Source organism: Calypte anna, chromosome 5A (assembly GCF_003957555.1).
Source record: "Calypte anna isolate BGI_N300 chromosome 5A, bCalAnn1_v1.p, whole genome shotgun sequence".
In the NCBI taxonomy this organism is placed as follows: Eukaryota; Metazoa; Chordata; class Aves; order Apodiformes; family Trochilidae; genus Calypte; species Calypte anna.
Genome location: NC_044251.1, coordinates 16148729 through 16175873, shown reverse-complemented (window position 1 = coordinate 16175873; position 27145 = coordinate 16148729). Strand labels below are relative to the sequence as shown.

The 27145-nt window shown below is 40.1% G+C and overlaps 1 protein-coding gene across 1 annotated transcript; it reads right to left on the bottom strand.

The window, feature by feature from the left end:
• Positions 1-1056: 1056 nt before the first annotated feature.
• COCH (cochlin) lies at positions 1057-22191 on the bottom strand. The gene is made up of 11 exons (XM_030452585.1): positions 22001-22191; positions 21882-21926; positions 17180-17336; positions 9214-9347; positions 8211-8273; positions 7286-7330; positions 7052-7199; positions 5122-5225; positions 4101-4327; positions 3377-3893; positions 1057-2661 (listed from the first exon to the last, which is right to left on the bottom strand). The coding sequence occupies exons 1-11, from the start codon at positions 22023-22025 to the stop codon at positions 2486-2488; spliced, it is 1641 nt and encodes a 546-aa protein (XP_030308445.1). The 5' UTR covers positions 22026-22191; the 3' UTR covers positions 1057-2485.
• Between the last annotated feature and the right edge of the window lie 4954 nt (positions 22192-27145).

The following is a 27145-nucleotide window of genomic DNA, read 5'->3' as shown; positions in this document are numbered from 1 at the left end:
CATCAGCAGTGAGGTTGCAACTTCAAGGTGCCCTGAGCCTTGTGAGTATTTTCCAGGGAAGCACAGAGAATCACAGGCCAGTTTGACTTGGAAGGCACCTTTAAGTATCATCTAGTCCAGCCTCCCTGACATGATTTTCATGCACAGGTTTTCATGAGTCTCCCTAGAGCCCAGAACTGATCCCTTGCAGGCTGTATTGATTGATATCTGTAGCAATGTTCCTAAAGGGAGTTTACACAGTAATGGTTGCTACAGCTTCAGTCATATTCTTTGTGCTGCTGTACAGCAACATAAAGCTGACCCCTTGTGCTGTGGCTTTACCTACCTTCTTACTCAAAGCAGAACTTCAGATCATGTCTGCTACCCTCTACCATGCTGTTCTTCCTCCAAAATTACATTCTAGTTACAGCTAAGTCCACGTCTTCTCTACCTTGGTTCAGTATCTCACCAGGTTTCAAAGTTTTTATCTGTAACCCACCAGTTTTTCCATATCCAAACTGTGTTCACAAATGCTGGCTCCCACATAAACTCAATGAAGGGTGCAAGGAATGTGTCATCACCATTTGTGTGAAATGGAAGCATGGATGTTCAGCTCTGCAGATTTCAGTGTCCCAGAGGCCCAGACCTGCTTTTTCCTTGATGAATGAATGATAGGAGTAAAGCTACTTCCTTCCTTTCCAATAGTAGAAACAAAGTGGGAGAGTAAATGTGAGTCTAGTATCTGGTGTGTGATTTATATTCAGAAGATTCAACTAGCATTATATATAGTATGAACAATGACTAAGAATTTGATATAGACTCGTTCAAATTAAAAAATATTTGTATAAATAATAACCTTGCTATTTGAAGATGATTTGCAAATTAGGGTTTAAGTTAATGCATACAGTTGGGAAACATCACATGCAACTTACTCAAGCTGTACTACATGAGGTTCATCATTAGAAGACCTTTGTATTACAGGACATTAAACCAGATAGAAGCAGTCCCAGTTTTCTTGCAATATATATTTTTACAAGGAATTCAAGAAAACTGAATGAATTAAACTTTTGCACAAAGTTGATATTGCATATGAATTTAATAGAAAAATACAAGGCATCTCTGCCATCCATGTTTAGTGTAATATATAGCCAGTCATAAGTTATTTTTTAAAAATGCACAACAAAAGCCTGGTGAATACAATCCCTTCTGTGCCACTCCAAAACGATTATGAATTACAATCAATAGCAGTATGAAAAAGGGGACGACATAGACTGATGGGGAAAGTGCTGAGAGTTTTTTCTACTATATATTTTATTAGCAAAAAAATGAAGAGTACTCCATGATTCTGGAATAATTCAGTGAAATATTGCCTTTTAACCACATGCATGTAGGTATAAGAATATCAACATATTACTAGGTGTGTAACCAAATCAAAGCCTATTTCTCAAGAAAACTATTCTTTTGTCTTCCACGACCCTCACATTTTTAAGGTGCTTTTACTAGCATTAAAAAGCTGTTATTCTGTGAGCTACTGAAACCCACATAAGTGTCTGCATACTTTCTTCTTCTCTAACCACGTAATCTGATATAAATTTATGTTTCAAGGTCTGAGGTACTTTTGAATTTTAACATTTTCAGTTCTCAGTGTGTGGTCCAATCTCTTTGCCCAAGTTTCCAGTCTTTAACTTTTTAGCCAGTAACAACTTTGTAAAATCAAAACAGTAGAAAGGAAAAAAAAATCTGGTTATCAGATATATTAGGAATATCACTTTTGACTTCAGTGGTGTGGGAAGCAGCAGTATCAGCTAATTATATTAGGATCCAGATTCTGAAAAAGAACTGCTGTGCCTTAAATACCTTTCAAAATCTTTGCCTAAAACTCCAAATAACATAGATTAATAGAAATCTGTGGGTTCAATGTCTTCTGGTGTAAACTTTGCCAGTGCTTAGTATCATTCACAAATTTCCGTATAATTCACAACAGCAAAACCTAAACTACTAAAGATTCTGTTCAGCCACAGTCTGTGATACCTTTTTTTAAACTGCCTGTCAATAGTGGATGTTGCACAACTGAAGCACTGCAAGTACTTCGTCCCATTGCAACTTCTTGAAAAGATACAGAATCATAAGCTACAGAAGGCCTATAGGAGATAAGTACAGTGTATTTAAAATTATAATATTAAATCATAAGACATCTAGCAAGTGAGAGAGCTGTACTGTTTCTTTTCCTGATATCTGATAGCCTTAAGTGCACAATATGCATAGCTTTAAACTTAAGGATACTATATATGTGTTGAAAATTATAGCTGTTGGCCAAGTTCTGCATTTGAGTGCAATTTCTAACAAGCTCACAAGAATTCTTGACTGACTACAGAAACAAAAAGTAGCTCCCCCTTCTTCCCTTGCATTATGATAGTATATACAAAACATCCATACTTTCAAGAGATCACTTCACTTTCATGACTTTCAGTTTCAAATTAGTAATACCCAACAGCAGACTTTTAATTTATTGTTTAGAATCCAAAAAATCTTTACAGATGCCTCTGATAACATCAGGAACCATCTGCTCCAATCCTGTGAACTCCCTAGTGAAGAAAGTATGAGATTCCCTTGGTTCAGAAGCCATGTCTTTCAGATCATCCAGAGGTGCCCAGGCAATACCGACAGAGAAGACTGTTATTCCTACAATGTAATAGTACAGTAAGAAAAAAAATGGTTAAGACTATTTTGATTATGGATCCAAGAAAAGAGACATTTCTAAATCCATTATTAATCTGGACTGGAAAAAGCATGTTTCAATACCTGCAGTTGGTCAACAGTGAGTAAATTTTGCCACTAAATATCAGGAATTTGATTTGGTAAGAATCTTGTAAGAATGGTGTATCTTAAGGGCTAGTGTCTTTTTATAGTGACACACATGAACACAGCTGTTACAATGTCAGTCTTGAAACAAAAATAACATCTTGTACAATTATTTTGAAAATACCTTTTGATCCTTTGTGTATGCTTAGTGCTTTCAAGCATCAGCAGCCCAGTAAGCTTTTTGGTCAAAACTGCTTATTTCCTTCCTAGATGATGATGGAGTGCAGGAATAATGCTATATTGGTTGTAGCTTTAATCTACTATTTCTTTCCTGTCCATGAAAATAAGACTGGGTGTACCTTTCTAACTAAGCTGCCACAGGTGGGTCCAGCCCTAGCTGGCTTCACAGAGCTGATTTTCATCCTATGGAAAACAGTTCCTTAGAGCTCACATGTTCCTGAGTTTAAAACAGTTATGGGTACTTCTTTCACTCACTGGGGCTATATTTGCAATCTTTGTTTAAAATCTTAACCTTTACAATCCATCATAAACAAGATGAATTCACTTCCACTGACTTTAAAGCTTTGTCATTTACCTGCTTTTTGTGCAGCAGCAGAAGGTCCTCTGACATCATCGTAAGACTGGCCATCAGTCAAAACAACAAGGAAATTTTTGTTAGCTCCATCTTTCATTGGCCCAAACACATTTCTGACTGTGAAAGAAATGGCATCGCCAGTAGCAGTGCCACCACTCATGTAGCGAATGTTCCGGATGGCTGACAGGACCTTTTCTTTTGTGGTGTAGTCTGTGAAGCCAAACTCAGTGCGCTGATCATACGTGAACTGCACGGCTGCAATCTTGGAACCAATGTCAGAGATCTCAAAGGCCTTTGCAACATTGCTGATGAATTCAAGCATGAGGCGAAAGTTGCTTTCCCCAACGCTGCTGGAACCATCTATCAAGAAGCCGATGTTGACAGAGTTGTAGCACGTCTTGCTACACAACATCTGCTCGTGTGAACACAACTTTTGCACAAGAGGTTTCACGTATTTGGTAGTACCAAACCAGCTGGGCATTTGGTAAGAGAAAAATCCATTGTTTCGACAAACTGCCTGTTTGGAAAGAAAGTCATCAGGTGAATACTGACAGAGTGGCTCTATGGATAATACTCAGACATCTATGGGATTTTTCTTTCAAAGGCAGGTTAGGAATGGAGCCTGATGGTAGGAGTATGGGGTGGGTTTTTCTTGTTTTTAAAGAAACAGTAAATTCTCCAGAATCATAGCCATGGCTGAAAAACAATTATATTTTTTTCTTACTTTGTCAACAAAACCAATGTCTTGTACCATTCCCAGCTCCTCTGTTGTGGGTTTTGCCACAGATACAATGAACACATTGACTCCAAATTCTCTGGCCACTATGCCAGCTTCTTCTATATCATCTGAGGGCCAGCCATCTAGGAACACTACAATGATTTTGGGAATTCCTTTGCGTGCTCCATTTTCCAAGGAGAAGAATTTCTGAGCTGTGTGCTTCAAAGCTTTCCCTAGTTTTGAACACAAAAAGAATATTAAGAATGAATGTGATTACGTTTGTGCACGTAAATTTTTGCCATCAGTTCCACGTATGAAATTGTGCTGGATTTCAATTTTTTTCTGTTACAATTACAGGTCTCACCCAGTGTAAAAAGCAAAATAGTGTCCCAGAAAATCTGAGAACAATAACCTGTAAGTTAAAAAACAATACAAAAAACTAAAATCAAACAACTCCACAAAATCACAGAAATTTCTTTACTCACAGGTCTAGTTTTTACTAGGAAGTAGACTAGGAAGTGCCTGTCAAATGTACTGGAAGAAAGAAAGCTGAGGATCTACCTAAATTTAGCTTATGAAATGTAACATTTTTAACACTCAGTTCCCTCCCACGGCAAACATCTCTCCACAACCATTGCTACTTAGTCTGAGTTTATTTTAACTCCTTCATTAGGCACTCAACACAACAGAAATGTTAAACCTTTTTTATATGAATTTGTCTCAGGAGATCATTCTGTTACTAGTGAAAAATAATTTGCCATTTAAAAGCAGGAAGATGTATTTGTCCTACTCCAATTAAATGTGTAATAACCAACTCTAATATCAGGGAAATGAAATACAATACATGGCAAAGGTCTCACAGAAAAATATTGAACCTGACTTAAATCAGTGTTGACAGTTAACTAATCTAACTGAACGATAAGAACTAGAGTAGATACAAACACACACGCACATATATGTATATACATATATATATATAAAAATATGTGAAGAAGTAATTTCTCTTTCCATGGAAGCATGAACTCACCTGTATTAGAATTGCCTCCTCTGAACCCCAGTTCCTTTATGGCAAACAAAACATCTTTTGTAGCAGTGAAGTTTTTCAGATAGAATTCAATTTTTGGATGTTCACTGTGGAATAATAGAAGTACACAGGTCTCTTTTCATACTGCTATAGCATTAGCAAGCTAAAATACAATTTTAATCACTTTTTTCTTGGTCATGTACATACTTTTCTGGTTTTTTAATTACTAAAATAGAAGTATGATCCTTACTTAATAATTCTAACAGTCCTTACCAAGAAGAATTATTGACCTGGGTACGTAAATTACAAACAGATTGATTTTTAGGCTTATCAAAGCAGCCAAAAACATGAGGTTGAAAAGATATACAGAAAAAAATGAACATGCCACATGTTAAATAAAGTTTAGTCGTGTAATGAAAAACTGGCTGCTTTTCTTCTATTGGTATGAGAAATGCTTTCTTTATTAAAAATTATATGAAATGCAGTTTGAGTTATTTAATTGGAGATGTTTCAAGATACATTAGCTACTTACTTCATTTAAGAAACGAAAGCCTTTAGTTATAGAATCATAGAATCATAGGGGTTGGAAGGGACCTCGAAAGATCATCTAGTCCAACCCCCCCTGCCAGAGCAGGGCCACCTAGAGTACCTCGCATAAGGTACTTATGCTAAGTTTTCAAATGTCACTCTTGATTTAGAGAGGAAAACAAAAAGAAATTATTTTTTGCAATGCAGAGAGTAGAAAAATATATGCAGGCACAGAGCTGCTGCTGTGAATAAATGGTCTAATCCTGCCTCAGAATCACTGGAATGAATGCCCAGGCCAAGCAGAGCTGGTCTGCTGTGCTGAATCTCATGGTAGAATAACTGTTAAAATGGAACACTTTGAGGTTTAAAGATTGCTTGTAAGATGCACTGACTCCTCTAATGATGGGGAGCTGAATGTTCAAGGTGCTCAGCTGATTACTGAATTGCTCCATGACTTGTTCCTCACCTTATAGTGTTTAAACCCAGGCAGCAAGAGTGGGGTTCATTTCCCCTAGCTTTTGATGCCTACAGAATTTTTCAGGTGGAATTCAATCACATCCTAAAAGAGGCACCCAAAGCAATTCATATGGTTTGTGCTATGAATGTGGTTTAGTGACCATAAAGCAAGCCTAGGGCATTCAGTCAGATACAGACATCTACTCTGCAGCTGTCTAAAGGCAAGGGAGAGGAACAGACTTCAATGATGACAGATGTGATAGAGAACCCTTGTGTTAATCTAACAGATGTTTTATCTTCTTGCAATAAGATAATTATAGGCTTCTTTGGACTTCCTTTATTCCACAAGCAATAGTCAAAGTGGTTCAGCCTTGGACAACTGCTACTGCTGAGCACTAACTGAGCTGTGGCTTAAAAAAACTTCTAACATGTTAGATATTGCAGTGGCTTTCAGATTATTTTGCAGCCTGCAAATGTACACAGCAGTACGAAAAGTCTTAGAATAAAAAGTGACTATCTATAGTTTGAAAATATTAGCTGTAGTAACCTCTTTTTTGTTTTATTTTGTACATGTGTATTTGTGCAAATCGTTCTCTACAATTTTTTAGAAAAAAATCTCTCCTTTGCAGAATGCTTTCGGCTGTTTTAGGAAGATGAACTACAAAACTACCAGCAGCAGATTGGCTGCAAGAAGTCCTGCTGCTCTCTCTATCCAAAGATCAAGTACCACAGAGGCAAAAGGTAATAAAATTTTTCAGATCTTCTCACGTGGACATACACCTCCATGCAGCATGGAGCAAACAGTGCTATAGCCAGAAAAAGTTTCCTTTCTCTTGCTATTCATTTCTCAGCAATTCATTCTTTTACCATTATTGAGTGTTCTGCAAAACAGGAAGTGATATTTCTCTTATTTATCACTCAGTTCTATTTTGTATAAATCTGTTCTTACCTGGCTTGTACAACTCCAACATGAGGCCCTTCTGTTCCAATTCCCAACATCACAGCCACTTTTCCAACAAAGTTTTTCTGCAAATTGAATCTACGTTGGCCAATGTTGTAACTTCCATCAATGAGAAATGCAATATCAGCTTTACAGTCTGTGAATATCCAAAATATTGACTTACTTAACACCAAGTAAGCTTTAGGATTTTACTTTGCAAAAGTTAAATCTGTGAGTTCCTACCTTTGTTCCCAGCCTTTTTATCAAGTGGCTTCTTAGGTCTTTTACCTTCAATGAAGGAAACAGCATAGTTCATTTAAGAACAAGATGAACATCCAGAATTGATCCAGAAAAACCTCAGATTCCAAGAATTACATTGCAGTCTAGCTGCAGTAAGAACTGCTAATTGGTTTAATTATTAAACTTTCACTACTGTTGCTTTGATCCATAGAGAACATTGTTTTTCAAGCCAAACAGGTTAACCTTCCTTTCCACACCTGCCAAGCTGATTAGAAATATAGAACGTGGGGTGGATTCCTGATTGCTGTAGCTCACCATCCCAACTTCTACCACTTTTCAGTTATCAATTTGCTGTACAGTGCACAATTTTAATGTTTTGGAAGCAAACCATGACTTAAACTGTAAAACAAATGGCCTATTAAAAAAAAATAAATCCAAGTCCAGTACTTACATAGCACTAACTCTCTTAAAAACTGATCTAGCCTTTTACTGGCAGGATTTTCTGTGGAGAAATTCCCATTAACTTCTAGATTTCTGCTATGTTATTCCTGACAGCGTTCAGCTGAGTAGTTCTGTAAGAAGTATTAACTTACCTCTCTACCTTCTCTGACACTTAATAGGGGTGACTATCCTCAGAGCTCATGAACTCTTTCCTTTGTGTTACCTGAATTACTTTTACTAACTATAACCCAGTCAAGGTTGGAGGTTTTTTTGCTTCCATGAACACTGCTGCAATCCAAATAAATCTGCCCAGTTACAAATGTTTCCTCATTTTACTGAATGAAGACGTACTACAAAACCAAATACTGTATATGTTTTCTTCTTTAAAAACAAATTAACCCTATGAAACATGGCATTTTAGCCAGGGATTCACAGACTGCAGCAGATCCTAGCAGTGGAGGCTTCCCCTGAGGCAGGGATCTGGTACCTGTCGAAGGCCGCGCTGTTGACACCGACCGTCCAACAGCTTCGAGAGCTGTGTTCTTGGAGCCTGTTAAAACATTGGAAGTTTTATTGTATTTTAGTCTATTTAGATGAAATTACAAGTTCTTGAAGAATACTGTAGTTCTAATAGCCTTGCTTCATTGTCTGCCCTTAGCTACTCTGGGAGCAGGACCCAGGCTTAGATGGCTCTTTGGTGTACCACAGTGTTGCAGCCCTTGTTCTACTGACAATGAACTTCTCCTCTGAGCTTCTCCATTTGAAACACTAGCAGCTGCTGAGTAACTGCAGCATGGCTAATTGATGAGAAGTTTTGAGCTGTAGCAGCCATTGTTTCTAGCAGATAAATTCAGGACTTGATCTGGAGAAGTGAATTTCACTTACACCCTCACCAACTGCAATTCCAATTAATTAGCTACTAATTTGCAAAGGACACAACACGGGGATTACTAGTATCTTAGAGACAGGAATCTGAATTTTACCCATGTAAACAGTAAGAGAGATTAGAGAGATCTGTTTCCCAAATTTAGAAATAATATACCAGAAAACACACACATTTTGATATTTTTTGAAACTACCAAAACATATCTAACTAGCAGGTTGCTTTATACGAGTTATGAGGTTGATTTAACCTCTCCCAGGTGACATGGAATAACTGGCTTAAGGCCTGACAAGCCCTATCACCTGCATGAAGGCAGGCAGGGGGAGAGAAGGCTGTCTGGCTGGAAGCAGGAGGCGGACAGGACTGCAATGCCAGGATAGCTACAGACTAGCTAGTCTGGCTGGAGTAGTATTTTAAGGAAATTGTGGAAAAAGGAAGATAAAAGCATGAGTTAAAAGTGAAAACTTTTGTTACTACACTTCAGATAGGAATTACTTTTTTATTTTGTTTTGTTTTTTAAATGCCTACAGGAGCACTGAAGAAGTTTCTTAGAGTTCTGTTAGTATTTCAAAAGTAGTTTGCAAAATACCAAGTGTGATCCACCTACGAGTCACTGAGAAAGATGAAGCCCATCTAGAGAGCACTTGAGACTGGATCCCATTGGCATTTACAGCAGGGTAGTTTTCCTGTCCTGGGAGAGTCTGCACCCTTACAGCTCCTCCTGCATTGGTGATCACCCCCCTGAGATACAAAAAGAGTTGTTATAAATCAGACATTTTACTTGCAAGAGAAGGCAATACAACTATACATCATTAGTACACTGGACACCAGCCTCCTCCAAAAGATGCCATATAGGCAGGCAGTTGTGTTCAGGCTAAAACAAGCTATAAACTGCTGAAAAGACTTTTAAAAGAAACTGTTCTGAAGAGCACCACATAGACTCAGGAAAAAAAATGTTAGGAATTCTAAAATTCTGGCAGTGTTCAGATTGGTTCAAGGACATACCAGTTCCTAAAGGAAATAGTGCCAGAGAAACATCTTTGAGCTCATTGTACCTCAGGAATATTTGTGACTGAAACAAAATTCAGTCTGATTAGCTAAAAATTTACCAAAACTAAGAAAACTGAAATGAAAAACTATTGCTTATAGTATTAATGGATTCACAGGACATCTTGCTATACAGGTCAAAAATGGTAGGCATTGCTGAGAGCAACCAGCAGGTTGCTAGTAATTCTAAGGAAAGAGCCTAAGGCATCTTATTCTTCTTCTTGACCTGTAATAAGTCTAAAATGCACAACCTGAAATGAGTGAAATAACTAAATGCAAGTTACTAATTCAATCCATGTAAGATTCCAGGTTGCCTTCAGCTTAGACTTGGAGATAAATGTATCAACGGTAGATAAAATTCAACTGTGTAACTTGTCACTGATAGAAATGTAGAATAATGTACCAAACTGCAGCTTCATAATTTGGAATAACAAGTCAGTCATCTTCATTAGTTTAAGCATCCTGCAATGCACCCTTAATATACAATTAAAATGGATTTTAAAAAAAATAGAACAAATACAAAGCAGCTTACAGATTAATACATCTTAACAAGTCATATTCAGTACCATAAGACTATTATACTTCTTAATGTCTCACTAGAAGGGTCAGTCCAGATACCTGTCATCTAGACATATATATTATCTAGAAGTGACAAGAGAACTTGTAGCAAAATCTGTGGAGGAAGTTTTCTAAAAGTAAAAGTGTTGAACCTACAACACCCAGACTCTAGGCATGCGTCCAGAGGTTTTGAGATTGCCTACCACATCTGTCCTGCCATCTGAAACATCTGAAGGACCAGCTAGCGTGAAAATCTTGCAGATGCTTGTGAACTGGGGATTATGTGAATGCCAACTGGGACAACAGATTGAGGGACTTGAGTAACTTCAGAGTTAGAAGCAGCCCAAAGAGAACTCCACTGTATTTGCAGGCAGAGAAGCTCTTGTGAGTGGTCGCATTTGGATACCTCAAGTGACAATAACATGCCTCAGAACTGTTCACATCTCTTTTTATGTGCTACTGAGAGAACAGTTAATATTTTTAGAGGCCAAAATTCAAAGCTGAGCTTCTCTAAGAGTAAGAGTTTGATGCTTTGTAGCACTTGGGCAGGTACAGTGCTGGGGGAGACAACCAACCAGTTCATGACTATTTAAACACTTGTTTAAAAGGCAACGTGTGCCTTTGTGTTTATTTTTCTTATCTGTTTGCTTCCTGCTTGAAAAGAAGTCATGGTCAAATATGATTTTAAACATGGCAAAAGTTGAATAATCAAGATAAGAGTTTATAGATACTTGCATATATTTTGGGTAATATGAGCTCTGGGTATATGTGGCAAATGCAGCTTCCATATAAATCTCCTTGTCTACTGCTGTTAAAATACATTTCTCATGCATGGATGTGATTTGCATTTTTAAATGGAACTGTGATTATAGATATGATTCGTGTAGCTTAGAAGATTATGAGACTATCAAAACCACAGATATTTTCTCACCTAGGAATGCTGTATACAATATATGTAGAGAGAGAATTTTTACTGAAATGATTCTGAATTAGTTTAAAATGGGATTATAAAGTTGGCAAACACTTAACAGCACATTAAGATTTCTTTTAAAAACAGTGAAAAAAATTACACGAGAGCCTGTAACTGGTTATTTTTAAATGACAGAAAAATTCCATAAGGCAATTATTATAATACATTAATGAGATATTTTTGCCCGACATATTTCAGTCTAATTAGAACATAATGTTCTGCTCCAGTACATGGCTGCTTTAGCATTCAAGCCTTCAGTAGATTCTCAGTCTTGGAGGATAAGGCAATACATGTCAAAAATAAAATACATGTGTATAATTGCAAGTTTCTAGTTTAAGTTTATACTTGCAGTTTTAGTGAAGCTACTCTGGACTTGCCACAACAAACCTGATCTATGCACAAGTTAGTGCCCAAGAAGAGCTTAGTATTTCTTTGCCCTTTCTTTGTTGTGGACTTCCAAATTTGAGCACTGAATTAAACTCTGGAACACTCTCACATCAAAAAGTTGGCTGAAGGATTGTTCCTGGAAGCAACGATTTGAGTTTACTTCAGTCACAGTGTAACTAATTCTGTCTATATTTTTCTATTTTATTTATTGGTGTTTTCATATAGATTGCCATGTAATCATTTTCAGGAAAAAATACCTTTATAGTCTCCACTGAATTTGTAAGCTTTCTACTGAAACCAGAGTAGGTTTGCTCCCTGTATATTTATTAGAAACATTTGATTTTATATTTCATCACAAGTCATAAAGCTGAACTGCCTTCTAAAGTTCACTATTTCCATATGACATCTCCACTAAGTTTAATACAAGTAGGAGGGTTGATAAGAGATATGAATAGAACTTGAACTACAGTTTTATGAAAGTTATTCCTCTTTTCTTGACGTGTTGTTCTGTAGGTAAAGTAACAACTGTTTAAAGCCATCTTTTACAATCCCATTGCTTTCACTTGAGACATTTCTTCCAGCAAGTTTACTGAGAGTGTGTGCTTACATATACCTAAGTAAAGAATAAACCACACAGTCAGACTGCCCTTATATTCTGAAAAAGGCTGGCAAAGGCCTTTCTGCAGTCCATTCTCTTGCCCAGCTTTGCTGTTAAAAATAATAAATTTATACATATATGGTATTTTTCACTCAAAAATACGCACAAATTGAACCGAAAAGCAAATCCACAAAGAAACAATCGAGTAGCTCTCTGCACAAGAGCTCACAGGAGAAAGTATACTGGCCAAAGGCAGCAGAGGATATGGGGAAGCCTTATGAAATATAGGAATTTAATCAAAAACATAGTTAAAAATCTGAACTAAGGTAAACAAGCAGATGAAATTGAAGCTTTTTAGAGCTTCATGCACCTCCTCAAAGTGAAAGAGCTGTTTGTCTGCCATCTCAGAGATCCTGGGCTGGCTTGCTTTGTAGAATTTGGAAGGAATTTGAAGGAGCCTGTGCATAACATCTGATGCCTTAACCTCAAAGAGATTGTTCCAGCCATGGGAGATGACCCTTACAGACATAACTGCTGTCAGTAATCTTAGACACAGCAGCAGAAAGCTGCAATACTGTCTGTTGTTAAAACAAAACAAAACAAAACAAAAAAAAACAAAAAAAAAAAAAAAAAAAAAAACCAAACAAGATTTTCACCTTTTGAAAAATCTTTTTTTCCTCCAGGCAATTTTCCTATTGTTTCTTAGAATTTTGTAGAAGTTGTGACAGATTTGGCTGATGGAGACAGCACTTTTTGCAGCATGCTTATAAGTTATTTACTTGTTTTAAAATGCTGGAGATGAAGCAAAGATTATTTCCTTTAATGAGTTTAGAGCTAAATGTAAGGTAAGGATCAGCCAGATTAAATTGTCTAAAGATAAAACAACATGCAACAGACAAAGATTGCTTTTTCTCTTATTATATAATGATGTTAAAGAGTGAGGAGTAATAGATTTGAACACAGACTGAATATTTTACACCAAGAAAAGGTCCCAAGCCCAAGTGGAGCAAGGCAGCAAGTTACAATGGAGAAACAAAATGTTTGCTCTGAAACTCAGATTATGCTTTATGCTAATCTTTATGCTCATCATATTGACATATATATAGTTATATATCTGCTTCTTCAGCAGAAATGGGAGAGTGGACAGAGCAGAAAGATGAAGGTCTGCTGTGCTAAGAGCATAATTCTAATCTGACAGTTCCTTTTCCCATGGCCATGACTTTTCCTGTACAAGGCCCTTGGATGGAAATGGTTATCCTCAGAGACTTAGGAGATCTCAACCACCTGAATCCCCATCTTCCCTTCCTACTCTGCAGCTGCATCAAGCTGCTCCCATATCATCTCCCTTTCTCCTTTACTCCAAGGAGCATCCTTCCTTTCTCCAAACTGCAGCCTCCTGCTGCTTCCCAGTTGCCTTCAGTCACGGGTACGGAGCTGCTCAGGGGTTTCATGCCAGCAGCCTCTTGACCCCCTCAGTTCTGCTCTTTCTGTCTCCTCTGCACCCCTGTTGCTTTTGGCAGGAAAAGAAGGCTCAGCAGCAGAAGCAGGCACTCTACCAAAGTTTCCCAGGGGATCTACAGCTGCTCAGAAATCCCTCTTGGCCAGACAATCTTTCTGTCAATATTCTTCTAACAAACATTAGGGCAGCTCAGAGGCCAGCTCAGAGGCCATCATCTGTGTTTGTAGTCACTTTGCATCCACCTTGGAAATACCCTGACATGCTTTTGTTAGACTTGAATTCTAGCCCCCCAGTGTTTAATTAGAACTGATTCTACCCTGTGAAAAGTTAAGGAAGGTTACGAAAAAATTTACATGCCTTTTTAGCATCTAAAACACTACCACACTGGGCTAGGCCTCCATTTAGTGGAATTGGCACTCGAAAAGAACACCACAAGCTGAGAACCTAGTCCTTCATTTGACCTTCTGATTATTAATCCAATTAATCACTCTGTGGTAGATTTAAATCAGTTTTTTTATGTCTGCATAGTGTCAGCCTAGTAGGAGATTCTCCATTCTTCCCCCAATAAATAAATCTTTTATTCTTCTGCCCAGAAAAAGAACAATATTAAATAAATATTCTGTTTCCTGAGAGTAATTACACATAAAATAAGGAGAGACGAAGGAGAGGAAAAGCCAAATATAACATACTAAAAAGGCTGAAAGCTTTTTCAAATGTAGCATACAGAATTATTCACACTGGAATTCTACAGAATTCTTTACATGCACTATGCAGTATTTTATTGTGTTAACAATTGTCTCACAGTAATCAAGCTCCTCATGGGAATAAACAGTATCTAATTTATAAGACCCAGGCTTAATTTGGACCCAGCACAAAAGATGGAGGGAGAAACCCTCCCAAGCTCATACAGTCATTTTCTATTAAAAAATAAAAATAGATTAAAAAAAATTAAAAATGCAGCACTGCTGTCAGAGCTGATGAAACAGTAGGTAGCTGTCTGTGCTTTATATAGATGCCAGCCACAGCTCTTGTCATGGCAGTCCTGGTACTGAAGAGTGCTTAAGGTATAGAGCTGTGCTGCACAGACCCTGCAGTATCCCATGGGGAATACCTGGATACCCAAAGGTAAACTACACGTGGTTCTTTCAGGTACTTGCAAGAAATCTCTGGAATTCTCAAAGCAGGTACCTAGCTACATCAGCACAACAGCAAATTATGTTGGTTAGCCATTACTCTTCCTGGAGTTACTTTTTCACTAATAGGGAGTTTTGCCATTGCGGCACAGAGCAAGAAGTCTCTGTGAAGCAAGGAGCAAACATTTTTTATGGTTTTGTTGGATTTTATAGTCTGAACTGAAATCAGCTGAGAACTAAAGAGCAATCACCTCTCCTCTATCCAGCAATCTTTTTTTACTGAGACCAGTATTTACTGCTGGTAAAAGTTGCAAAACAAATAAAACATTCTTAGGTAACAAATTCTGTTCCTGGAATGAAAAGCTTGGCAGGACTAACAGCCCCCACCCAAGTTAAAAGTAGGCTCAAAAAACAGCAGTTCTCCTGAATAGAAGAATTTTTACCTACAGTTTGCTGTTTAAAAATGTTGTACTACAACTTATCATATCCAGAAGACTTGAACATTGTTTATGCCCAATAATGACAGATCAGAACAGTGGGTATATTTTAATCCCTTCATTGCTATTAGAGCCTTCCCTGGTTTTGCAGTGCCTGTGGAGACAGATTGTTAAATGCAGATTTCACAATCAGGGGTGAACATTTCACCAGAGGTATAATTTGGATTGACACTGACTATGGAGAAATCTACTTTTTCTATGCTTTTGGGCTGGAGAACAATAATACACAAGTTTAGAAGGCACAGACTTTAGTGAAGACCTAAGTGGTATATAAACCTCTGTGCTTCTCTACCCTCTACTAACTCCTGTTTATGTCAACTAATGAGATTTCACCAAGGTACAAATCTGGAGTAGAACAGACCTTGCAGCCTGGCTGCATGGGGCTTAGGGTTTTCCCCCAGCTGAGGGGGTTTTCCCAGGGAGCTGAGCTGCTGGGGCTTCTCTAATCATCAGTCACCACAGGCCTGAGAGGTTTGATCCTCGTCTAGTTGTGAACTTTTGCAACATTTCAAGACACTCAAGTCTTAAGTGCCTTTGAAAAAGACCTTGATAGAGAAGGCTTTTTTCACTTTAAGTAAAGACATCTTTGGCAACCAGTGAAGAAACAGAATGGTAAAAGTAAATACCTAAATCCCTAAATACAAACAGGAAGATGTATCAGGCTTGTTTTCACTTGGTTTGGTATTTTTTTAGAAAGCAAGACATTCTTTTACAAGCTTTTTGTATGTACATAAAATAGGAAAAGTGAAGAACTGGCATTTAACTTTTCTTGTTTGTTTTTTAAAACACTGATGAAAACACTTAGAAGCAAACTGAATGGAAGCATTCATTGTTTTCACAGATAGATTGAAAAGAAGCCTGTTCTAGCAATAAAAACACCTATGGACACATCTTTGAAACTTACTCTTAAGCTCTAATAACAACTACATACACATCCCCACAGTACATCCCAAGTTTCTTCTAGCTGTCCCTATAGCACCTTAGGTCTTAAGATTCCTTTATGGCATTTGAAAAATTCCAGACAGAATTTCTATTCAACCCCCTCCTCTGCCCTTTAATCCAGCACTTAAAGGTTACTTTTGTTTACTTTAGAATTTAAATACTATAAAAATACATTGAATTTTTAACATCTTGTTAAAAGTCATAGGACATTAACTGACTTTTTAAATAAGTTTCTGGATAGTAATGAATGTAACATGAATTATGTAAAATAAGCAGATAAGTAATTTAATACTTGTCCCTTGTAAAAAAGTAAATAAAAATAATCAGACAACCTCAGTAAGGTTTCTGCCAACCTACCTTTTCTAATGACACGAATTTAATATGAGTTATCTGGATATTTTTAAGTTTTCAATTTGATATGGCAGGGAATTCAACTGGGTAGTATTCTACTTACTGATCTTTTAGTCAGACCAGTACCCAGCAAGCAACCAGCAGAAATGCTATAACAAAAACCCCATAACCCCGATAAGAAGTTAGTCTGGGGACCACATTCAGCCAAACCATGGGTAGGTCTGTGCATGGAGCTTAAATCATTTCATTAAAAATGTCATGTAAAGGAACGTGAGAAAGTAAATCTTCTTTTAATCTCCAGTGAGTTTCTACTTACCCTGTATCCTTCCATGTCTAACAGTGACACAAAAGTAACCTTACTCTGGAAGTCCATCTGCTGCTCTGCCATTTCAGGGAAAGTGAATAAAGCAATTTTCAAGAACACCTAAACACAACTAGAATTACTTGCAATCTGCCCAGCCTCTCTTTTCTTCCTTGTTCTCTCCCCTAACACCACTCCTACTGCATTAGTATCCATCCCCAAATCCAGAAAGGCCTTTAGCATCATCACATCAGAAGGTTAAAAAATTTAAAAGCATGACAAGACTGTATAAACTTGCCAAACACATGGATTAGCAATCATCTGACTTACCTGTGTATGGCAGCTCCACAGATACTGGAAAGAGAGGCATAAATTCCATCCCCAAAGACATAAAATTGCCATAGAGGACAGTTTGCTGGACAAAGGACATCTTCTGTCTCCTTTCTGAGGTCAAGTCCTCTTGTAAAGCATGTGATAGCAGTGGAAGCTAAAGAAAAAAAAAAAGAAGCTTTGGCCTGAAAATCTTAAGGGTTTGTTGTTGTTTTGATCTCTCTACAGTTTCCAAGTTTAAAGCAATGATTGAATTTGAAATTAGGTACAGTCTCTCATCTTATGCTCCAGGATGTCTGTGAAGACAACTTGAGCTTACAACTGTGCAATCACAACAAGAAAGAACAAATTTTAAACTTTATGGGGAAGATATGACAGAAAAATATGGAAAGTCTAAAAAAACACAACAACAACAAAACCAAAAACACCCAAACAAACCCAACATCACTAAAACAGCATTAAAATAATGTCCAAGAAATATTACAGGGGGGGAACAGTTCACATCTGCAAGTTTATTGCAAAGAAGAGAAGGACAAGGGGAAAACCTTCAAGGGCTGGTGGAACACAGGAGTAGCTGTCACTTTCCAAGGGAGAAATTATGACATTGATGTTCCCATGGCAATCTCCAGCCATGGAATTTCTATGAATCACTTGGGAAACTGAACCTCCAGTGGCATTCATGAAGGAGGTTGACAGCAGCACTTTCCTTGGCCTCTGCAACAAATCCTACTGTGGCCAGTGTAAAAGACAAAGAGTATCCATTCCCCTGCTCCAATAATATTGTAACATTTAGAACATTCATATCACTTCATTGCAATGAAGTTTACATCATTATTATTATTGTTCCAAGGACTGTCAGATTCACCTTGTGAGACAGAGGTTATTTAATCAGCTGAGGCACATGTATTTTTCACATAGAACTCTGCCTCTTTTCGGTTTTCCTTGAAAGTTATTTCTCAGATTATCATCAAGCTTTCACTGTATTTGCATTTGTGCAATGTAGATACACAGACACAGATTTACACCATTATTTTGCTTGCCAAATTGATCTTCTTTCTTTTGAAAACTTAGAGGTCATTATCTTGTATACTTCTCACCATTCTTCTACTACATGGGACAGCACATTCAGCCAGTCTGATAAGCACAGCAAATTACAGCTTCAGCTTAGATCAACATCAATTCAGCATCATAAGTTCAACCAATGACTAAATGCATTCTGAAATTCCTAAAAGCACATTTTGCCCTTGTTAAACACTAGAAGATGCAAAAACCTTTTCTATATGCACTCAGAGTATGACCTTTCTCTTCAGTCAGATGGTAGGCTGACCCAATCTATCAGTACATACACCACAGCATTACATCCCAAGGAGAATATGTACAGGGGATTGGTCATCTGTCTTTCACCTGCTTCCCTGCTCCTTACCCTCCAGTGTTTATTCACCCTAACATAAGGTGCTGTTATTTGAAAGTATTTGGAGCATTCACTGTTCCTCATCAACAGATGGAAAATATCAGACCTCCTGTTAATCCCCCTGACCTTAAAGCAGAAAAGCAGAAGGGTTATAGCCACAGGTGCACAGGGAAATATGTCCACTCATCCTGGAAGCACAGGTCAAACATATATGTTCATGGGCCATGCATGTTGTTCTAAGTATATGTAATCCTCATTAGTGCTATGCTGAAGTTATAATCAAACTACCTGATCACCACTATACTGAAAAGCCTCTGCTGCTATTTGTCAGCACAAAGATTCTACTGAAATATGCTAAATATGTCTATATAGTCCAGAGTAAGAAAAAAAACCAGTACTTACTTCTCCATTTTTCTCTTTTCAAGATAACAGAAGCTCTTCTACCTACCAAGTCACCATAAAGTGATTTGATTCTTGACTATCTTAAAAAAAACCCCAACACTTCTTTTAAGAGTTACAGTCTCTCACGTCCTCTCCATGTTTAATTTGCCTTAAAAACAAGTCTGAAAAAAAAAGTGGAATCACCACACCTATACCTTGAAGCTCCATCTTTTCATTGTTAAAAGTTCTGTATTGATGGTGTTATACCAAGAAGTCTCTGCACTTTGCTGTTTGAGTCCCCAAATCCTTCATTAGTTCTACAAATGTGTTAGCCAATTAACAGACACTAATCAAGTAGTAGCCACCAAATGACAACTAGCAAGACCATCAGAATCAAACAACATTTGGAAGGCTGGATATCCTTAGAGGAATCACTGCAATGAGCATCACTGGTGATCTCTGCTCTCACAGCATTACTTGTGCCATGCACCCTGAAACATTTTTTCCAGCCTCTAAAAATGCAAGACACCACAGGAAGTTTTAATGCCTGTCACATCTAATGTACTGTTCTTGACTGTGCATACAGCTTGCCAAAGAATTCAAAGACAATAATTAGACATGTCTAGTTAACAAACCCTTTATCACTTTGAGATCTGTATTTCCCTCACTACTAGGTACTTACTAATTGCAGTCATATGTCAGAGTAACATTTTATATAGCACAGAAAATGGGGGCTGGGGGTGATTAATCTTGCTGTGTTTTCCCTGGCAACAAAACCACAGACATCTATTGTAGCTTAGCCATGGGATTTTTATGTACTGGCAGTCTAAATATTGTTATGATCCATGTCTGTAGTGTGAGAGGGGGGCTTCTGAGGGGAAGCAGCAGCTGCTGCTGTGTGAACTGAAGGGCTGACACAGTACAGCTAGGGGCTTGAGCAGTCCAGATCTCAGTTGGATCAGCACAGAGGTAGTAACACAGTCGAAAGTATATGTTGCACTTAATTCAAAAAGCAAAAATTTAATTTTGGTTGTCTGTGTAGATACATAGTATCCTGTAAGCTATAATTCTGTAACTGACACCAGGAATGCCAAGTGCAGTATCAAAAGAAGTACTGGATACTGAAATAAAGACTTACAGCAGATTTTGTTCTTCCGTGTTAGCTAACATCTGTCCAAACCATAAAACTATAAGCAGTTTAAAAGAAAATTTAAAAAAATCACAGGGTTCCAGGAGTAAGAAAGCTTTGAGTCATAAAATAGGGAAGCACATTCCTATTATCCTTCTTACTCCTTGTATTACTTATTATTGTTTCTTTGAAAAAACAAACAAAAAACCAAAAAAACAAAAAAACCCCACACCTGGTCAGAGCTGTATCATTCATTTCAATTTGGTATTTGGTCTTTTCTGATCAACTGAAGGTCTCTTACTATCACATGCCAGTGTTCACTCAACCGGACAGCCTCATGTATGATAACTAGAACTGCTGAATGCAGCATTATTTGTACTTATTTCAGGGGAACTATGGGGAAAGACATCCTTTCAGGTCTCCCTGATTAGTTATGAACCTATATACAGAAGACTTTTTCAGGAGACCAATGTTCTTTTTTTACTTTGAACAACAAAATTTAAGCACTTTTATGAACATTCCTCCAAGCTTCCAGTTTAATAAACATATGCTGCTGAATTTAGGCTTAGGTTAATGGTGAGAGATTATATCTTACAGCAACAATTTATATTTTATATTACAAGCACATCCTGGTACCAACATTACTTGTTGTCAGCATTCCCTTAATGCTATTTTAGTTGGCTCCAGACTACAGAGGCTTCTTCTCCAGCCCTAGGATGAAGTATTGCACAAAATTTTTCACTTCTTTCCTGACAGACTGACACTTCACCTGTAAGGCACCTGTAAAATAAAACAGAAAGGCGTTGGAGTGGATTTTCTATTGCTGTGCATTTTCTTCAGGTTTTGGTTTGGTTTGGTTGTTTTGTTTTGTTGGTTTTGTGGGGTTTTTTAGCCAAAGCACTCCTGTGACATACAGCTATTTTTGACTTAACACACAAGAACATTCCAAATGTTTGATTGAACTCAAAATGGGCAGCAAGCTCTGCCTTCTATTGACACCGGAGGAGCAGTTTGGGAAAGCTTGAGGTCACTCACCTTTTGCAGGTCAGGCCTGGGGGGTCTGGAAGCTCATCCTTCTGGAGACTCCTGCCCTCCCTTGGTAAAAGGCTCCACTGGAAGGGGCAGACAAACTGTGCTCTTCTGGTGACTTCTTTAATTGCTTCCTATGGTTTCTGGTTCCCGTGGACTGACTCTGGCTCCAGGGGAGCTCACTTCCCAGCACCAGGGCACTGTCCAGCAGGGCACGGCACAACGGGCAGCCCCCGCCTTGCCACGTGTGTTACATTCGTTTGCTTTCCAGGTCAAAATAATGGCAAGGCAGATTTTAAAAGTTTTTAATCTATTCCACAGTCAGAAACACGTCGCGGATCCTCAAATTGCCGAGGTGCCTTTATAACACACACAAACACAACCCCACTCACTCCTATCAGCGCTCCCCTTGCTGGGGACACCAATCCCCACTGCTCTTCTTCCACCTGTGCCACGAGGGAACTTCACTCCCCTTTGGAAGCGTTCCCAGACAACCTCCGTGCAGCCTCCCCAGTGCCAACTCCGAGAAGCCCGGCAAACGGGGCCCGGGGCAGCTCTTCCCGGCGGCAGCGGTCCCGCACCCGGCAGCGGCCCCAAGGCTCCCCAGCGGCGAGCGCAGTCGGGGCTGCACCGAGCCGCTACCCCCGTCCGGGAGCCGTCACCTTCCGGCGGGGAAGGCTCAGCACGACAGCTCGAAGGGGCAAAGCCCCTCGGGGAGGGGGGTGAAAGGAGGATGGGGACGGCCAACTCACCCGAGCCGTCGCTCCCGAGGACCGGGCTGGAGAGCAGGAAGACGCCTGCGAACAGACACGGAGCGGGTCGGGACGCTGTTCCGCCCCGCCATCCCCGAACCTCTCCCCCCGGTACCCACCGAGAAGAAAGGGGGCGAACCACATAGCGGCAGCCCAAAGCAGAGACGGGGAGAGAATACAGACAAGAAGCTGCGGAGAACAGCGCAGAGCGAGTACCAGCCGGGGCCGAACGGGCCCGCCGCAAGCTGCCCTCACACCTCCGCGGGGCTGAACACCCGCGGCCACCGCCGCGCCGCTTTAAACCTCTGCGGGGCGCATGAGCACTGGGGCGGGAGAGGGTGGCCGGGGCGGGAAGGAGGGCGCGGACACGGGCGGGGCGGCCTCGTCGCTGACAGGGCCCGGCAGGTGCTGCGGTCTTTGCCCCGGTCCCCCTAACCCAGCTGCTCCCGCGGCTTGGCTCCGCACCCCGGGTCCTTCGGGAACGGCGCCCGAAAGCGGCCTCGAACAGGCGGGTCAAGCAGCGCCCGTTGGCCCGGTACCTGCCGCCACCCCGGCCCGCAGGGGCTTGTCCGCTCTGGGCAGGCGGCAGAGCCATAGGGAGGGACCTTCCCGCGCCGTACGAAAATGCCTTCGCCTTTTGCCTTTCCAAATCTGCCCGCACACTGCTCTAGTTCCTTTCCACCTACAGTTTCTTATTCTACAGTTTCTTATTCTACAGTTTCTTAATATATCTACAGATATATTTCAGATATATTTATTATTGTTATTATTGAATAGCTTACTTTCAGATATCTTTATTCCAGACGTCTTAAGAAACGTAAATGAGCTATCAGGTACCTTGCCCCAACATCTGGCCCTTTCTCGGAAATGAACGAAGGGGCGAAGCCCCCCCCGAGAGAACAGCCCAGCCCGTCCTATGCCCAAACCCCGCTGAGAAGCGGTGCCGAGGGACCTGAGGAATTTAAACCTAATTTAATCATTCGAAGAGATGGAAATACCTTAGCCAGCACTATCGTATCGTTTGTATTTCATCTAAAATGTTAACGTGTTACAGTTACCTAGCTTTCACAAAAAAAAAAAAAAAAAAATTAAAAAAAAAAATTAAACAAAAGCAACCCCCCCAAAAAAGAGCCCCACCCACCCACCAAAAATACCAAACCACAACACCAACAAACAATAAACAAACGAACAAAAACAACAAAGCAAATCAAACCAAACGAAGCTCCACTTCGTTTGTAGTTTAATGCGAACGAGGGTACGTGGCGTAGAGTATTAGGGCGGACAAGTGCTGAATTGATGAGATGAGTGAATGGGTGAGCAGGAGCGCCTTTATTTTAACAAAAGCTTTAAAATCGTGTTACTTGCTGTCTGGTGACATTGGCTGTTTAACTTCTTCTGGGAAGACTGTTCCCAGAAATAAATTTTTAAATATAAATAAACTTTCACAATTCGTAGGAATTAGCGTGTTAATCGATTTGCCAGGCAGAAAATAAGATGCAGGCATTGCAGCCAGCTGCGGGAGCGAGCGGGCAGGGCAGCAGACGGCTTTTGGGAGGCAGCTGACCAATGCAACTCGCTTTCGGATTTTTTCGTCATATGTATATATATAAAGCTGGTCGCATAAAAATGCGCTTTGTGAAATATTTCTTCGTATATAAAAGTACTTGAGAACTTTGATATCCGTTGAGAGATATGCCGCCCGTAGAGCAACATAGGAAGCAGGACCGGGTAAGTTATTCGTAATTTTTTTTTCTTTCTTTTTTCGGAGTTTAATTCAAGCCAAGCTCAGGAGCCGTGAGAACACGATCCCCCTCCCTCAGCTTTGATCGTTCCAGAAACACATTTTTAATGCTTCCCACACAGGATAAAGGTGGCAATGCTTCCCTCATGACATTGTCTTCTCTTACGGGAGCATCTCAAATGCAAAATTATTCAAGGCAGTTGGTGCAGATGTCAAGAACTTCTGCTGGCGTTTCTCTCTGTTTCTTCGGATCCCGAGAGCTTGTCAAGGAATTACTGATGGCCAGCAGGCTTCCTCCTCAACTAGAGGTTCACCCTAGGGGGTCAGTCATTTTCGCCTTCGGTGATCCATTAAAAAAGTTGACAACGACCGCTAAAAGCTCTGTCCTGAGCTCGCCTCTCCCTGAGGTGTATCCCTCAGATGCAGAGCGTACTCGGTACTTTTCACTTTCTGTTGCAGCCCTAAGTCCACGGTTTTCTTAAAGAAGAAGGGTTGCTTAATTTTTATTTAAAAAGAAAAAAAAAAAAAGAAAAGGCAGAATCCTGGGCAGCCAAACGGCGTGTTGGAGAAGACGCCGGCCTTGCTGGCGGTGCCGGCGGCGGGTCTTCTCCCTTATTCCCACATCACCGGTGCTAATCCGGTGGCCTCCCCCCCTCCCTTCCCGATGCCCTCGTCCTCACAGAGGCTCCGGGAGGGCAGGGAAGGGGCCGAGGTGTCCCTGTGGCCGGCATCCTGCCGCTCCCCCCGTCAGCAGGCCTGAAGGAGCCCGCCAGGTATAGGAAGCTCAAGCCCAGCCCGGGGGGAGAGAGTGTTTTGGCTTGTCCTGGGCTCTTATTGCGTCTTATCTAGTGGTGAGAGCAAAATAAGCGCCAGAGAAACTGCTTTCACACAGGTTAATACTGCATTTCGTTGTAGAAAAAAAATGTCCCGAGAATGTCCTCCTCCGGAGGCTTAGGGAAAGGCAGGAGGAATAGGGAGAGGCATCCCACCTTATGCTGGAAAACACGGGAAATGCCTGAACAGAAGGATACTGACTGTCCCTTCCACATGATTGTCCCTTCCTTTCTGTGGGGCTCCACAGAAACCTCTCTGCCCTTTGTGCAAAGATCAAAAAGCACAGAAGAAGGTACTACTTAAACTTTCAGCCCTTGGTGAGTGCCTTTCGCCTTGCACTCCCTGGGAAAATAAACTCATCCATCCTCACTTTAGTCCCTTCCCTCCTCTTGACATTTTCCTTTTCTGTGACTCTCTTCATCTTCTGGGGTTTTGTGTTTCTGTCTTACCTCTTCCTTCCTTTGAAACCTACGATGCTTTTCTATACACTTTCTTCCCAAAGTCTACTTAATTTACTCCCTAAAGAGTTCTGCATTGGTTTTTGCACATTACCTTCAGTTTTATGTTTAAGAGATACTGTTTGAAACTGTGCAGTCTTGGGGAAAGTCATTCAGGTGTTTCCTTGAATGCCAGTAGGAGATGGGCAAACTGGTGCGAGTTCAGCAGAGCATTCACAGGCTGTCTGGTGCCACCGTAGAGACAGGAGCTTTGAAGTGACCTTAGAAGGACGTGTCAAACATGACACTGCCTGTGTGCACAACGCTTTGGGCTCTATTTGTTAATTCATACCTTCAGCTTTTATGGAATTTTCATTTTTGTTTCATTCCTGGACTATCAGCTTGTTAGTAAATCAAACTCAAAATACGCACTTGGTAAAAACACCTGGAATAAATAAAAACATTTAATCCAGAAGAAGAAAGCAACTGAATGGTGGAAGCTCTCACAGTCTTTGAGATGGGTGTCTATGGACTTGACACAGTGAGGGACAGGTGAAATGCTTGCATATGTATATATACATACATGCACACATCCATACAGTGTTAAGCAGCATCAAAGCACAGTCTGGAGCGCTGGATCTCTGCCATTGCTCCTGTCCCACTGTCAAAATGCTCCTTGTCACCGCTGTGGCCCCCATCAACCACTCAGCTCCCAGCCAGGGCTCAGTGCAGAGGTTACTCCAGCATGGGAACTGTGTCAGCTCTTTCTTTTGGAGGCTGAGAATGCTCATGGTTGTGGGCAGGCTCCAAACCTCAGCATCTAGCCAAGGCTCATGGGGGAACCTCAGCAGGAACGGCAGAGGCAGTGGGCATTGGTGGCATTGTACAGCCTGGAGTTCTCTGGGAAGGAATTGCTGCAGAGGGCTTCTAACCAGATGTGGTGGTGAGCCCTCCTCCAATAAACAGGTCTAATTGCTCAAGCACCAAGGAAGACAGGCAGCTACATACATAGGAGATGGTCTTTAAGGTTTCTTCCAATCCAAACCATTCTATGAGTCTGTTTCACTGGCATAAGGATAAAAATGAAGCTTGGGAACAAAATAGTAGAGACAACAGCAAACAGTAAATTTGCTTCAAGCAGGAGTTTTAAAAACACCTACAAAACAGTGACAATTATTTCAGGAGTGGCTAAGGACTCTAGATTAATTAAAAAACTTTGCTTAGGCAAGCATTTTGAAAGCATTTTTCTATGTGCAAACACTGAGGACTCTTAAATAGTTAAAAAGACAAGGATGGGTACCCACTTCCATCTGCTGCTCATTCACTCTTTCACTCTGGGCAGGGACAACATTGTGTGCAGGAACAAACTACCAGTCAGAACTTAATTATTTTTTTTTAACCCTGAGAGCTGGGGATGCTGATCTTCAGAACAAAACTCAAAACATGCTTTCTGAAAAGATGATGACTTCTCACCATTTGAAATCCTGTTTCTGCAGCTGGCACATCTAGTCTGAGGGCTAACCCCTCAGTTCAGTCAAGAGGACAGAGGTACTGCTTCCTTTTCCAGTGCCATGGATTTCTTAGAGAAACATCCAGCTTTGGGTAAGTGAGGTGCATTTTTCTGCTGTGTGTAAACATTATGATAATCCTGAATGGGAAGTGCCTGGTCAGAGCCTGCCTGTAGTCATATGGCTGTTGTTGGACATGTGGCTTCTGTTATTCCTGGCTCTGCAGTTGGTGAACATGCTGTTCCTTCCACTTCCTTCAGTTATGGTCATCTGCACATTCTGAGGGTAATCCAGGGCACCACACACACATTGTAGCCATTCTTAAAAACATGGCTTTTTTGTCTTTACTTCGTGAACACTTATGCTTGCACACAGTATTTGCAAGGCTTTCTAAATGGAAAAGATATTTTCTGATTAAATTTATAAACTGAAGGTACAGTGAATTCAGTTTATCTGCTTTAACCCCTTCCTTATATTTGCAGAATGGGATAATATCCTTGTGTTACAATTTAAATTGGCAGTCAGATGTAAAGGATAAAGAAACAAATGAGAAATATTTGTAAAGGTGCATGACATGCAAAGGTCCTCTGTAGCATACATTTATTGATATTCCAGAGAAGTACACGTTGCCAAAGCTAGTTGGTGCCTGGCTATTTTTACTAGAAGAAATGTGTCACTGTTGGATTGCCCAAAATCAGACCAATGCAAAAACATTTTCTTTTATAATTCATAGGGATTTTGAAT